Source organism: Manacus vitellinus, unplaced genomic scaffold (assembly GCF_001715985.3).
Source record: "Manacus vitellinus isolate BGI_N305 unplaced genomic scaffold, ASM171598v3 scaffold_53_pilon, whole genome shotgun sequence".
NCBI lineage: Eukaryota > Metazoa > Chordata > Aves > Passeriformes > Pipridae > Manacus > Manacus vitellinus.
In genome coordinates this window covers 1,266,988-1,283,092 of record NW_021940637.1, presented here as the reverse complement: position 1 = coordinate 1,283,092, position 16,105 = coordinate 1,266,988, and the positions used below count along the sequence as shown (strand labels likewise).

General features: G+C 39.0%; 1 protein-coding gene across 1 annotated transcript in view; it reads right to left on the bottom strand.

The window, feature by feature from the left end:
* ETFA (electron transfer flavoprotein subunit alpha) overlaps nucleotides 1–16,105 on the bottom strand; it is a 33,820-nt gene that overhangs the window by 12,958 nt on the left and 4,757 nt on the right. Inside the window, exons 2-9 of the mRNA XM_029963138.1 lie at nucleotides 10,390–10,539; nucleotides 8,558–8,639; nucleotides 8,375–8,457; nucleotides 6,750–6,849; nucleotides 5,350–5,460; nucleotides 4,150–4,251; nucleotides 3,230–3,298; nucleotides 2,133–2,215 (exon numbers count right to left, since the gene is read on the bottom strand). Of these exons, the coding sequence (XP_029818998.1) occupies nucleotides 2,133–2,215; nucleotides 3,230–3,298; nucleotides 4,150–4,251; nucleotides 5,350–5,460; nucleotides 6,750–6,849; nucleotides 8,375–8,457; nucleotides 8,558–8,639; nucleotides 10,390–10,539 (780 nt within the window). The remainder of the gene's footprint in view (nucleotides 1–2,132; nucleotides 2,216–3,229; nucleotides 3,299–4,149; nucleotides 4,252–5,349; nucleotides 5,461–6,749; nucleotides 6,850–8,374; nucleotides 8,458–8,557; nucleotides 8,640–10,389; nucleotides 10,540–16,105) is intronic.

Below are 16,105 nucleotides of genomic sequence, written 5' to 3'. Positions count from 1 at the left end.
TTTCAAGATTCTGATGAAAGATCTGAACGATTTCAAAGAAGGGACATATAATTTTCAGCACTCTGCAGAACTCGCTGTTTAATAACTATTTGTTAAGAAGGGAGATGAGCATCAGCCCTGCTGACAAACAGATGCAGCACCACACAATTGTGCCAGTTCGGATCATTTATTGACACATTCATTCGTCAGTCCCGACTAATGGCTGTTCCAACAACCTCCAGAAGATGACAATGACAACACTGATGTGACCCTGTGCTGTGGTTGTATGTTCTTATGACTTTCACATGTCGCTATGGGCCATCTGTGGCAAAAAATGGCATTGTATCTTCATCAAAAAGTAGCCTTTTTTGTTTCAACATAATTGTTTATATGCCCTTGACTCTGGAAAGAATGCTCATTGTTGAGCCTTGAGACACATAAACCAGAGCTGAGCTGTCTTCAAATTAGTATTCTCCACCTCATTAATGGATATTTGGGTAGTGGAGAACTAAGGATGGTCAGCCTCATCTCATGTCCTTTCAAAAGACACAGTTAAATGACACTTGGCTTACACCCTGGTAAGCAGAAAGAGTTAGGGTTGCATTTATAATCTGCAGAGCCTCACAATTTCCTTGCACAGAGTTTAATATTGCTATCAATATTGTAGAAGGACACACTCTGCAAACAGGCAGACCTTGTCTTATCAATAGGCCTACTTCTCAGAAGCTATTTTTTGTAGAAGTTGGTTACCATATAGATTTACAGGTTATTTACATTAGCATGCCTAGAAATAGCTCCACTCAGCCCCACAGGGCTACCCTCAGATGGCCTCTGATGAGGACTTTGAGAAAAGCAGCAAACATCCTTATCCACAATTCAAGACAAAAGGAATCAGGAGCACAAAGCATCTTGTTCAAGAAAACACAGTAGGCAGAACTGACAACAGACTCCAGGAATCACAAGTTCCTGTCTTTGATACCCAAGTATTGCTCTGTCTTGACAGATGAATCACGAGCAAAATAATGGACAGGGTTTGAATTTCTTGAATTTGCAGCTCATAATGATAGAAAGGTAAAACTTTTCAGATCTTAGCAAGGTTTTGGACAGCTTTTTAGTATTATTTAAATCATTACAAATCAGTTAATGCAGCAGTTGACATATGAAAAGTTTCTCTAGTAAGTTCCAGCTCATTCTTCCTTTCTGGTCTCAAGTAAAAAGTTGTTCCTCAGTGCCTTCTGTTGCCATACACAAAGAACTGCTTACTGAGAGGCTAAACCTTTACTGCACTCTGTAGCTCAGATACCCCTGACAGATGGCCACACCTGCCCGTGTCCTTGGTCACAATTCCCTGCTCATGGCCATGATCATCACAGCTCAGACTGTACTACTGCACACCCTGCCCCACACTCAGGTGAGCTACAGCTGTACCTTCTTATTTACAAACACTCAAGTGCTTTATCTGTCCACTGCTTTCCTCTCATCTCCTCAGGCCACAAACAACAATGAAAGTAGTCTCAGACCCCTACAGGACAGAAAGCCCTGCACAGATACAAAAAGACACAGAAATCAGTTCCCGGTGACAGCACGATGCAAAAATAGCAGAAAAAGATGTGCAGCAGGTTGTGACCCAATATTAAGACACTCATTAGAGTATGGCTGCCAACCTGCAGATTATTTATCTCTTAAACTTCTTGCACTTTCATATCTTACAAAAATTTTGCTTAGACTGTACTGCCATCATCCAGTTACAAGAAGTTTTTAAAAAACCATCACCTGTAAAAACCTAGAACGCACAATTGCCAGAGATCAAGCCCTGATCAATATAATTTCAAGTTTCTGTTGGCAACGCCATCTTTTAGTGTATCAATGCTGGCTGCTAGAAAGCTAGAAAATGTTCAGCACAGGCAACTGTGAAAAAGTCCATAGTGCAAAACCCCTGGCAGGACACATCTGATTGACCCCTGGGAGAGATCTCCATCACAGCCTGCTTCTGTCGCTCTGGGAACGCGTGGGCAACTATCACACTGGGCACACTCAGATTTTCCTGTCAGGCTCAGTACCAAGGCTCAGCTCACCTCTCAGTGCGTGCTCTGAAGGAAAATGCACACTAGAAGACATCACAGCTCTGTTATGAGAGACATTTCCATACTTACTGGTGCTACTATTTTGCCCGTCTGTCCGACTTGCAAGTCATTAGGAACAAAGCCAGCGTCAACAGCTGCACGGGAAGCTCCAACTAGTTGAAAGAAAATATTTCCAATGGGTTTTTTTTTTTAAATATTAGCGAGCCAAATTTCTATCACCATAAAAGCACATGGGTTTTACTGAAGAGTCCCACACTCTAAGGGCACGTATTTAGAAACTTCCCTCTTAAAAGCTCTTATGGTAATCCTTCTCTATACCACTAGCTAAAAACTTCCAAATACTGAGTGCTAATGCACTTCATAAGCAACAGGAAATCCTTACTCCCAGCACCAAAGGGCCATATATTTAAACCCAAGGATTTCAGTCTGGCACATTTCCATTATTTTTTCTTGTTGCTTTGTCAAGAGGATTTTCCCATAAATGCCTTCCCAAAATGTTCCTTCAAGTTTGAATAGAACATATGTGGCATCTTGAATTGCTGTGAATCTCAGAAGTCAGGCATGGTAAAGAAAAATATCAAAGTAAACTTGAAAATGCCATATGGACATTTAGTTAACGAAGACACCAATTTAAAAACAAAGCCAGTCATGTAAAACTATAAATTTATACACTTGTGAAAGCTAAAATTAATGAAATTGAAACGTTAAAGCAAACAGTTCCTCCTTCTCCCCCAGCCTTTACATAAAAATACTTAGCTCAACACTGTACATGGTTGGTTTGCTCCTATTCACACAAGAGCACAGCAAAAGGACAGAGCCACTCGAACTACAACAAATGTGAACAGGATTCTGTAAAGGAGTGGTATAAAAGGATGTATGAACAAAGTATCAGCTCTTCAAAGTGACCTAAGACAACTTCACTTTCTGTCTGCAAGCTTCTGTTCTGGAGACTTGAGAAGGACAGGGAATATTACAGTTTAGCATTTTGCTGCCTACACAGGCATGTAAATACAGTTGACAAAACTTCATCTGTTACTAAAGTAAGAGGATTCTAAGAGTTTATTTAATACATGAAAATAAAAGACTCAAGATGAACACTGTTTTTAATGTGACATTTTAAAATATAACGAACAGGGTTAAACAGAAACAGAGAAAAACAAGTTTACCTGCAGCATGCAGTTGATCTGCAAGGTCATATAACAACTTGAAATTTTCACCACTCTTCATCCCCCTCCCTTAAAAGTTAAGAACAAAAAAAAGATCAAGAAAGAAGAACATAATATGCTTTAAGATTTTCTTATTGCCTATGTTTATTTTTTTGCTATGTTTATTTTTTGTTATGTTTATTGCCTATACTTATTTTATTGCCCACTTTCCATAGGAATATTTGAGTTTGCAAAGACTCGAAGACACGCTTGCACAGGGTATTTTTGGATGCATTACTAACCAGTATGTAATACTTGGAGATTTAGCTTTTGTCTTTGTGATTAATATTTTATATGTATAAACCAACACCACTGTCTTGTTTCCTTCCGGCACACAGCACCGTCCACATCATCCTCCAAAATCAGGGAAACAGCATTTTTTTCAACTAATTTGTGCTCCCTCTGCTGGCTTTAGGTACAAAATTCTGTAGTGGGATAACTAAGGAATCATTTTAGCCATAGGCATACAGTAAAAATCACAGTCCATCACTCGATACCCGAGGAGCAAAATACAAACATAATGGGTTTTAAAATCATTAAAGCCACTGCATAATAATGGTTGGACTGCCTGTAATAATTAGCAGTAATTTTAAACATGATAGATTTCAATCTAATAGCACTTCATATTGCTAAAATTTGAAAGGGACTCACCAAATATGACAATGTTCTTACAAAGCCAACCAGCATATGTTAAACTCATGTTCTCCCTCCCCACAAAACATACATGTTGAGTGCCTTCCCAGCGGCCCCTATGGCATATTTCAGAATTACATCATAATTTTTTTTTTTAATGTATCACATTACAGTGTTCTGCTACAGATACTCTTTAGGAAGAGGTACTTAAATGCATCACAAGACAGTTTCCATATTATCTAACTCACCCCCTGACACCACCACTTTTGCACTGGTGAGCTCCGGCCGATCGCTTTTTGTCAACTTCTGCTCAATCCATTCAGAGAGACCAACGGGGGGTGGAGGGGTCACTGCATTCATCAGATAAACAAAAACACCCACAAGAAAAATGATAAAGCAGGTATTTTCAACCTTTTAAATCTGAGCTTAAACTTAAAGCACAGTTCATTCTCCAACCAACTCTACTGCAAGCTTTAACCACTGTCAGTAGTTGCTCTGTGGCTCTGGGTACAAGTCTCATTCACTACCAGCTGCACTGAAATGAAGTTCTGTTGTACAAATGCTACACATTGATAGGAACCCAGCACAAGACCTGTGCTTCTTACTCAGACAGGCAAAGAAGTCCCTTAGGTGATGCACTGACAGTGCAATATACTGATCTGAAGTAACATTTCTAACATTAACAGACATTAGGAAATACAGGAAGGTTCAGAGGCCGGCACTACATCACAAGGAAAAAGGCCCACAGTGAAAAACAGCAGAAGTGATCAAACAGGTTGCCCAGAGTGGCTGTGAAGTCTCCACATGTGGAGATACTCAAAGCCTGACTAGACACAGTCCCAGGCAACTTCTCGCAGGGGCTGGACTATGATGTCTAGAGATCCCTTCCAACCTCAACTACTTTGTCATTCTGTGACTGGATCTCTCTACTATGAAAGCTACACTGGCTTCATTAAATAGTAATTTAAACTGAGATAGTTAAAACTGATCAACAACTGGGTGTTCTCAAATCAATTTAAACCGCTTCTAATTTAGCTTGGTGATGTAATGACCCATCTCGATTGCAATATGATTAAACCAAAACTGTGGAGAGCCAGCCACTTTTATTTTTGCTCAGTCTTGTTTTGAAAACCAATCTGGTTATTCAAACAGCTGTAACTTGTCCTTACTTGAAGTTTCAAGATTACAGTGGCAGAAGTTTAAGCAGCGAGCACAACAAGCAGAGATTTCAGCAGAGACAATCTCCTTTTCAAGTCAAAGAAAAGGGAGGAACTGAGCAGATAATCCATAGCAGACATCACTGAACAGCACAAGTACCTGTACTAAAAGTATAAAGCTAACATTACAACAATCAGTTTGTTTTGACAGATGCTTCTACAAAACATCACCATGCAGTGGGCAAAACTAACCATTACATAAAACAACAGAATCCCAGAACAAATACTCACACTTTTCTACACTGGCACTGCCACCACTTGCTGGTGCAGCCTCAAACGAAGTTCCTCGTACAGTGAACACTTTAACTGCTTCATCACACTGCACAGTGCAAAGAATATTTCCTAACAAAAAAGGCACATTGAAAATTTAAAGATGATTATCAGACATATTGTGCTTAAAAAAAAACCACAAAACAACACAACCTAATATCAAAAACACGTTAGCTGTTGTACTAGAACAATATCCACAAAGGTACTTCCCAAAATTGCAGTTTTAGGTGACCAAAACTTGGCACTTAATAAATACAGATTACCAATAGTTTAATTTACTTTTTAGTTCCATGTTTCAGAAGTATAATGACAAATGCTCTATTTTTAAAGGATACAAAGCATTCAAATCATCTCTTATGGACGAGCTTTTAAATTTCAGAAAGGACAAAAAAACCAACTTTGTCTATAATTCAAAGTAGATCTTTTATCCTGTTGCATGAACTCATCAGAACTGAAGACAATGAGGCCTCCCCCAAGTATCTGTGGGACTGTGTTTCTCTAATAATATAATACAATACTTCACACTGCAGGCTGCAGGGAACACTAAAAGAAAAAAAAATGCTGCACCATTTTTCTAAACAAACTATTCATAAATGAAATCATCTTGAAACTGCGAATTACTGGGAAGCAACTTAAAAACTTAAAAACCATATTTTAAGTTAAAAACTTAAAAACCACATTTTAAGTTAAAAACTTAAAAACCACATTTTAAGTTAAAAACTTAAAAACCACATTTTAAGTTAAAAACTTAAAAACCACATTCTGGTAACGTAACTCAAAATGTAACACCATGCTGGTACATGTGGTACAGTCCTGTACCGTAAAATTAAGAAACACAAGCTAATGAGCTCATATCTAAAATAAAACACAGTGTCAGCCAAGCATTAGAGAAACAAGAGTGAAAAAAGAATTGCGAATTAATCCAATTAAATATTATAAATAATTTGTTCAATGTCTTCATAATTGGAAAAAAATAACCCTGGGGTATCTTAAATCAGAACTAATGCTGGTCCTATTAAATACAGCTGGACGATTAACTTCATGTCTTACGCTTTGCAAAATCTGATCAGCAGGGCATTAACAAAGAAACATGTACAAAGGATCTGACCAAATTCTATTCATGAAGGTGACAGACCTGGGTTTGACATGCTAGTCCCAAAGCTGTTGGGCTTACTTGCTTTCTCACCCAGGGAGCATCATGTCCATCCCCAGGCTTCATTTTTTATGAACCACAGCAATTCAGATGGTAGAGTGAAAATTCCTATCATTTTCCAAGGTTCTAACAACAGGATCATGTAGGAAAGTTAGTAGAATTGGGTCTGTTATTGCATAAATACCACACACCTTTTGTGATTACCCACCTGCATAGATAGTTCTCACAAAAGTGTCTGGGGACTTAATTTCAATAATGTCAGAAACAGGGGCAACACCAAGTTTACCAGCCACTCTGGGAATGAGATTCTAGAAGTTAGAGATGAAAAATTAGCAGAGCAAATGCTAACTAAAATACACATGGTCAGTAAAAGAACACCTGGTGACCCGGCTTTAACTTCATATAATGCTGTCTTTAAGTAAAAAAGACACATAGAACTAAGATTTTCGTGGGGCTTCTCATGTAGCTTTAGCAGCCAAATAAAATCCCATTACTGTAATAACATTAGATGTTTTATGAGACTTACTGTAAGTAAACCCTTAATTCAATATCTTAAATTAGGAGGCTTATTTGCTTCAAATAGTTTAAAACTGAATATAGATGCCATTTACTCAGAAAATTGACAATTATGGATTGCTGAGCTCTTAGCACTTCAAGAAAAAAAAAAAGGTATTTTTGGAAGGTAGTTGCCAGAGGCAGTAAGAAAAAAACCCTACATTCTTCTCCCAAAAGCCAAAAATTTATTTTTGATATTAAAATACATATTCTTTTGCTTTGAAATTTACCTAACATTACTTAGCACCTTTATGAGTGGGAAAGACGAAAAAAAAGAGCAGCAAAAATGATGAACAAATCAATGATAACAAGATGATTGCTTGCTCTTTGTCTGCCTCCTAATCTGGTACAACACAAAGGGGCCCAGTTCTGAAATCTTTACTCACATGAAGCACTCAAAAATGGCAGTGTAAGCTTTAAAGCAAAAGCTATTCACTTTTACTATGACACTACAGCTCAAATATAAAAAAAAAGTCAAACCCCTAAGACTTAAGGCACATAAAAGATTTCTCTTAGCAAAAAAGGTACATAAAAGATTTCTCTTAGCAAAAAAGGTACATAAAAGATTTCTCTTAGCAAAAATAGAAATATACAGATTGATATTGATTGGAAGTGAAAGTAGTCAGATGGGAGGCTGATGTCATTATTCATCCTACAGCGGCAGGATTTCTCAAGTACCCTTTCTCCCTAATTTGCTGCACCACGATGTTGCCCAGATTGTTAGCACTGAGGCTCTCCATGCACTTAGAAACATATTCCTTGAGAAAACAAGTTTTGAAAAATCATATTTTCATTAAAAAACATCTTGGCTGAGACTTAGATCTGTGTTATTTATATGTGCTTACAGACATTTCAATGTACATGACTTAGATCGCAGATGCAATTCTCCCTCCAAAAAAAAATTTGCTTCCAATAGGTCTGCCCACTTTCATTTTAATATGCAAATAATACATTTTTCATCCTGATTTGCTGTGCTTTTCTTTACAATTTTCATGCTCTCAGATCACAACCTATTTTGCCTCTTGTACACAGTCCTATATTGTTACCACGGAATATTTCTTCTACGCTGTTCTTTTGTCCACATCAGCCCATAATAAAAATCAAACATCACTCAGTGTTTCTAACTAATGACCTCTTAAGTGAACTGCTGTAACATTGTTTGCAGACTCAGAAGTGTCCATGGCTGACTTCTCTCACGCCTTTGATTCACAACTCTTACCTACAGCAGTGTCTGTCTCTTTTCTACAAGAACTTTTGGATGGACTTTGATCTACTTACCTTCCCAAAGGCAGATGCTCCAGCACAAATGTGGGTGTACTTAAATTTTTTATGAGTTTCCACAATCAAGGGAGTCAGCTCCTCTGAGAATAAAAATATATTGCTCAGAATTCACAACTATCTTCTTTTCAAGCACAAATATAAATACAATTTCTTTTGTTAATAGGTCAGAACAACTCTCACCTGCCAGAAATCCCTTGTACACATCGTGCTGAGCCACGAGAACTTTTGCAACACCCTGCACTTTGCTGACTTCTTGTGCTACCTATGATCACAAGTGAATTATTATTAGTTTGTGTTATAACAGGCACCACAAACAAATAACAGGAGAATCCCCGTGGCAAAGAGCTCACAGCCTATAGATTAGTTAAAACCAGAACCTAAAGTACATGAATTTCAAAATCAGAACGAACCTGATGGAATAAAATATAGCTCTCCTAACTCACAGCATAGTGCCTTATGGGATAATGCAAATGGACTTGTGAATAAGAAAACTACAAAGCAAATCAACCAGAGGAAAGCTTGTCTCCTGCCTTCAGGATCACACACTGATCTCCTCAGTTATTCCTGCAGCCAGTAACAGTCACGAGTGAGGATTATTGCTCAGTATTCCAGTGTAAGCACCAAGAAACCAATCCTACTTTCTTTTAAAATCAGTCACTATCTACCACACAAGCAAATACAAATGTACAGCAATGTTATGATCTTCATCCAAATTTTAGGAGCAATCCCGTATTTGCATCTGACTTTTTGCCCCTGACACGACGTGTATTTTCAATTTATATTTATGCATTTTTTTCCCTTTAAATTAGCACAAGTGAAGTTTAAATGATAAAAGGGTTATTACAGATCAGAGAGAAGAGGACTGACAGCAAGGTCTGGAGACCACATGCATTGTCCCAGAACCAGGGTAGTTTTACTGAGTTTGATGAGTATCAGTTTACCCTCAAAAATTAACAAAAGGAAATAAATAGAGAAGAACTCCCTCATAGCTGCTGCAGAACATCCCTTTGAGTCACTGGCTCCTAAAAAAAAAACCCAAACCTTCATTTTTTGTAAAATACTTTTTCCCAGCATGACATACCTTGCCAAACAGACACCATATACTTAGCATTAAAAAAAACCAACCAAACAAAACATTCACAATCATTTTTCTACTATGCAAGTGCCAGAGAATAAGGAAAATTAAAGACAGATTTTTCAGGCAGTGTTTTTTTTTAATTTTCTTGATTTAGACAAATATTTGCTTTGTCTCCACCTCGGACACCTGAGTAGCCACTGAGGTTTCTCCACCTCTTAGTGAATTAGCTGCCCTAAGCGTGCCTCCTTCATGAGATACTACCTGTTGCTTTCAAAATAACAGTTCATAAACAGTATGTAAAATATTAGGCATAGTTTTCTGCACTTCCACTGCTCACACAAGAGTAAATCCTGCTGGAATAAAAGTGCCACTAACGTACTAACCACATTGTCTCTAAATTTTGCACACAAAAAAATCACACTAACAATACACAGCCGACATACAAAGAACTTTTTTCATACGTGAGATATGTGACAAAGTCAAGAAGCATTAATTTCAGAATTTTAGGTTGCAGACACACTCTTTCTATGCAACTAGTAGTTGACTAGTAAAAGCAAGTTGCTCAGAAGCCAAATTTGTCACTGTGCTGTTTTACTTCTGCTGGTTTCCATTTGAGCAAGTGCAACCTTCTTTCCAAATTCTTAGCACTGCAATATTTGTCTTTCGAACTTCACAGAGAAATCTTGTTTTAGAAGTTAACTGTCCTTCAGTCCTATAAAAATGTGCTCGCTCAAGCTCGTGAGAACTGGTACTGCCACTGTGCCCTGTGAAATGAAATCTAAACCCGTATTTTCTCCTCAGAAGAGAAGCAGCTCAAGTGCAGGACGTTTCCGGCAGATTAGCAATTCCTGGTACAGTTCCTCTGCACTACAGGTTATTTTTCAGGCTGACCAAGTATTGTTTCACTGATTAGTATGAAAACAGCATTTCCTACCTTGTCACAGCTGGTACCAGCTACTAAACATGAAACTTCCCCTCCCAGTTTCTTTGCTGCGGCGATGGAGTTGAGCGTAATGGGCGTGAGAGACTCGTTGTTGTGCTCGGCTACGACCAGTGTACTCTGAAACCTCTGCAGCACCGAGGCCTTGAAAGGAAGGGAGAGAGACAGGAGTTTGGTACTCAGCTTTGAAATAAAAAACTGTCCTTGGAGCAGTTCTGCTTGACAGAAATTCATCAGCTATACAGACCGTGAAGCACTGCTGGCAAACCAAACAGGCTAATTCTAGAGAATTTGTATTAAGTAAGGAGAATATACAAGGTGTTAAAAAAAAAAAAAGGTATAAACTTGCTTGGTTTCAGCTAATCTATAACATGCTGTGTTTAAACTAAAACATCCACATGAAAATACTGAACAAAATAAAGAAAAACATTTTCACACATTACATTCAAGTTCAGTTGAGCAACTTAACCAAGTACCCTGAAGAACAAAGATTAGACCACCGAGACTAAGACACAAGGAAATCAAGGGTTGCAAATAAATACTTGGTTTTTTTAGGGTGGTTCTCTGGTGGTGTTTTATTACAGCTTTTAACCAAAATCTAGCTACAGAACCCACTTTTATATTTAGTTACATGCAGAGGTAAAATTGCACGCAGTGGCTGCGTGATAATCAAGCAGTAAGGGCTCACAGCCTGAAAACACACTAATAGAAATCTTTACAAACATCAGGTTCTGTTTTTAACCCTTTTTCCTTTAAAACATTTGACACTTGAGCACGTAGTCTACCACCACAATTTCACGGTCCTTAAATAATAATTCTGAGCAATTCACCATCCACATACAAACTTTAACTCCTAAAGCAAAAATGAAAGAAAAAAAAAAGATAAAAAGTGAGGCAAAGAATTGCCATGAAACCAAACTAGAATATTCTAAACTCAGACTTTCCTCTCTAATATTCAGGTGAACACGAGAAAAGCGTTATTCCTCCAAGACTAATAACTAGGGTAGGGAAAACATTTGGGATGGGAACAGGAATATTATTCTTCAAGACTTTGTTTACCCTCCATAAGGCCTAACTGAAGACTCAAGTTACAATCAATGTAATATGGAACACATGGAAAACCAAATATATTCATTAATATGACCAAGGCACAAACACTAACACAACACTGAAGACTGCACAGCCAAACACTGCTTTTTTAAACATACACATTCCAACTCCATCTCCCCTCGTGCCAAACATGCACTTATCTACAGCTTATAATAAAAAAAAGCTCCAGAAAATCTGAGAGGCTAAAATTTGGATCTGGACTTCAGCCCCACAAAGCCTGCACCATGCTCAACTTCACACAGAGAGAGTAAATCCTGAGCACTTCCCTGAACCTCATCACAGTGCAAAAATATAAATACAAAGAGAAGTTTTTCCAGAATCTGGATTGTGATTTGCCCTTTACATTAAAACAATGAGGATTCTTGTAAAAGTGCTCTGCATTTCATCTTTGATGCTCAAGGTTTCTTACTGTGATTAAATACTCTGAGCTCGTTTGAAACCAATTGCCAGTAACAAAATATTTATTGCCAATATCAGACACTGTATTTTTGATTATGTTTCATACATCATTTGCAATAAAAGTTATGAAATGTTAGTCACCATTTGAGGAATAAATCCATGCTTTTGTGGCAAAAAGTCCACTTCTCCAATGATTTATACTCATGTCACAGGGTAAAGTGGACCATGCTCCTGGAAGATCCTGAAGTTTTCAAATTTCCAAAGGGAGCCACATGCATTTTAAACACACTTATTTCTGACTGTATTATCATCTTTTCTCTAAATAAGTGCTGCACCACCAGAGGAGCTCTATCATTCTGTCAAACTATTCTAGAATAAACTGAGAAATAATTGGGTTTTAGCCAAAAAGAATAAGAGCAATGGATGTTGCTTGAGCAGACTGGATATTAGGTATTATATTAGCACTAATTATGTATTATTTCTAAACTAATAATCCTACATTTTATATTTGAGGGAATATACACAACATTAATACCAGAAGGTCACTTTATGCATGACATTTCTGAACATAAAGATAAGACCAGATTTAAAATAAATCAAAAGTCACATTATAGATCTTGGGTAAAAATCCTAGATGACAAATAAGATTCCTTTCTGAGTCTGAATTTTAATACAGTAACACACATTAAAAAATTTTTTCAATTAAAAAAACCAAACTGACTTTTGTTGGTTATAATAAAGAATCTGCAGTAAAACCAGAGGGTAATTCATGCAGTCACATATGGTCCTGAAAACTAAGAACCTGCCATGAGTCAATGAAGAGGACAGGTAGTTATTTTGATGAAGTTACTTGTCCAGCTGCACATGTGTGAGAACAGCCTGTTATTTCACTGACATAATTCCTGCATTTGGGCAGGATGTCTACTTTGAAGCCCAGATAAACCAGGAAAGTGGAGAATAAACCTGACCAGCTGGCAGCAAGGGAAGAAAGCACAAGAAATAAGACACACAGACCAATCAAACCACTGAAAATAATGCCTTGAGAGGGAACAGCACTCAGTGCTTGTGCCACAGAAAGTTCCTGGTGAAAACCAAGCTCTGGAAAAATCAGGCTATCCAAAGAAATCAGCTACAGATAAACATCCTACAATCTTGGGCCCCTGAGTAGCTCCTGCAGCACAACAACAGATAATGATGTGGCAGCAACAGGTAGAACTGGGAAGTCTATTTTGCCTAGGTTTAGATACAAATCACAGCCAGGCACCCACACTTCCTCCACAGCTGAAACATCTGCACGTCCTCTCTGGTGGAAACTCCAGACACTGATTCAGTTTGTACCAAAATAAACATTTGTGAATGAAAACCGTCCAGAGTTCCCAACTTCCCCCTCCACCCCAGCATTTACTGTAGAGCAAACCTGGCCTCTGACTTCCAGATGTCTGAAAGTTGCTAAGATTAACCTAGATGTGCAGTACAGGTCAATTAAGCCACTTGAAAAGTACCAAAGGATTCACTGAATCTATCAAGTTTCTCCAAAGCATCTCTTTGCTCCCCACCTGAGACACTCAGTAATACTTTCCAAGCAGAACATGAAAAATGTCAGCATAATATCTGGGTTTCTAGGCTTCAGACAAAACAACAACAAAATAACTGCTACTGTCCCAGTAAAAGGTGAGCAATCTGGGCATGCCCAGTACACCTGCCCAGGTAAAGCCACACCTCAGACACCCCAGGTCCCCCCACCTGCACACAACACCTTCACAAGGCTCCTCACACAACACCCCTGCAAACTGAACTGGGCTGCTCTTTCAGCATTGCTATGGACAGGCTGCCTGGACAGCACATGTCCAGCACTTCTTAAATACAGATTTGTTGCTCACATGCTAAAAACAATGCATGAACAGCTGGAAAAGCCCTGAGAGAAGTGCTGCAGATCTTTGCTTGTTGCTGGGTGAGACTGGTGGCAGCACTGATGGCCCTGTAGCAACAGTCATGGCCAGGTGCCTGCAGCCTGCTCCAAGGACACACATAACACAAGAATTAGGAAATCAGCTCTGTGGGTAACACGTGTGGCCAGCACAGGGACACAAGATGGGTCAGCCAAAAAGCCATCCAGAAAATGCAGGAGCTGCAGCAGGTGAATTCTACACGGCCCCATGCTCCAAACATGCATGAATACAAAGCAGGCTGCCAGACACTTCACCTGGGAAACTGCAGTTTGTCTCCCAACCTCTTTAGAGGAGCCTCTGGAAGTTTCAAGACCTAAACCAGAATAGACATTCACAAGGCAAAAGCATCTAACAGCTGGACCCACAAAGGTATCTCTAGAGCTGATTTTCTTAGCTGTAAAAGCAAACTGGCCAGGAAATAAAGTTTTAAAACTGCTTAGCAGAAATTCTGTATCTCATAGAGAACCATTAACACTGGGCAAAGTTCCCAGGAGGGGACTCCAAGAACTAGGAATTGGGGTATTACTAAAGATAATGGCTTAATAAGGAAAGCAATGCTTAATTCTAGTAAGAGACAGTCTTTAAGCTGCAAAACTTTAAACAAAAAAAAAAAAGTTTTGGTATGTTCAGGGAGAGGAGGGAACTCCAGCAATAAAGGATGTACTTCTAGAATCTCTCTACAGATCTGCCTACAGAAGAGGTCTAAGAGACAACTTCAGGAAACACTAACTACAGAAACAACAATAAAGGCACGGGAACTGAAAAGGAGCTACAACTGCAGCAAAGAACAAGGGAAAAAAGTAAAAAAAAAGAAAGAAAAAAAAACACTTTGTAAAAAGGATTTTGCAATCACAATAAAGACATAAAATTACAAAGGAATTGAAGCAGCAGTAGGAAGATGTAACACAGAATAAACTTCTCCAGACATATCCCTTGCAAACCATTAGTAAAAATCAACAAAGCTATTTTGAAACACAGACAACACTGACAGCAAACTCCCTAAGTGGCTTATTCCCATCCCTGCACCAATTTTCGTGCACTTGCAGTCTCACTTCTCCTCAGTCCTCCCATCTTTAAGTTATGCAGAACTCCAACCTCTCCTTACGGTTCATACCTCACAGGTCTCTCGCATCCTGTTTCTCTCCAGACTCCATGGACCATTGAACAGCGTCAGCAGGGAAAAACTTTGCACTTTTCAAAAAGCGAAACAAACTTGCAATTTGTTTCCCTTCTCTCATAGACTACATTGTTACCCACATACTGAAGGTGCACAGGGTGATTTACTGGCTTTATTTTATAGTTATGAGCTTAAATGTGTATGGCTGAAAACCAAGGAGCTGACCTCACGTTTCCATTACACAGAACTGAATTGAGCAGTGATCATGTGAGTAAAGTACTATTTACACAGCAGTACCATATGACCCGGGAGCTTCAGAGATCATCAAGACCTTTGCTCCACAAAGCCTGCAGCCTAACAACCGAGATGTCCATGCTTACAACAGTTAGAACTTTCTGATTAATTTTGTCACGTCTGACCTAGTCTACCTGTGCTGCTCTTATAAGAGATGCTTATTACCTGAAACCATTTAATATATCCATAACTCCTCTTTTAGAGCTCTACATAACTGCAATACCTATAAAAGCCTTGGAGAGCTCAAAAAGAAACTTGCAAGATTTAAAGTTGTGTACATGGGTTATTTACACACAGTTTTAGTGGAGGGAGTATCTCTCAGTGGATGCTAAGAGTTCAAGCAGATATTCAGAGACATTTCATCAATCATCCACTCCAGTTAACCTTGAGGTCACCTAGACCTTGGTAACACAGCCACAATGACACACCAGGCAGCAAACGGCCTCCAAAAGCCCCACTCCTCCCAGCTGAGCCATATGACGGTCAAACTGGAAAAGCAACAAGTGTTTCGCATTAGCTTCGTCCACAGGTTGGGACAGTTAAAGCAATCACATTTCTGCACAGCTGTGACTGAGAAACGCTGTATCAACCCCTCAATACCCCAGAAAGCCTCTCCTTGAGCCACAAATATTTTTCAAGTGTTGTTTAGGGTTTGCAGTAACAACCTTTAGGGGTCTTCTCCAGCGGTAAGGAAAGCACCCTGTTGCTGGGCTCACCCCGCTGGCGGGTGGATGTGAGGGAGGACTCCCGGGGGCTCACGACTGCCCTGATGCCTCCGGCAGCTTTCCACCGGGACAACAGCCCGCAACTCCTGACCGCCGGAGAGGGCTCCCGAAACACC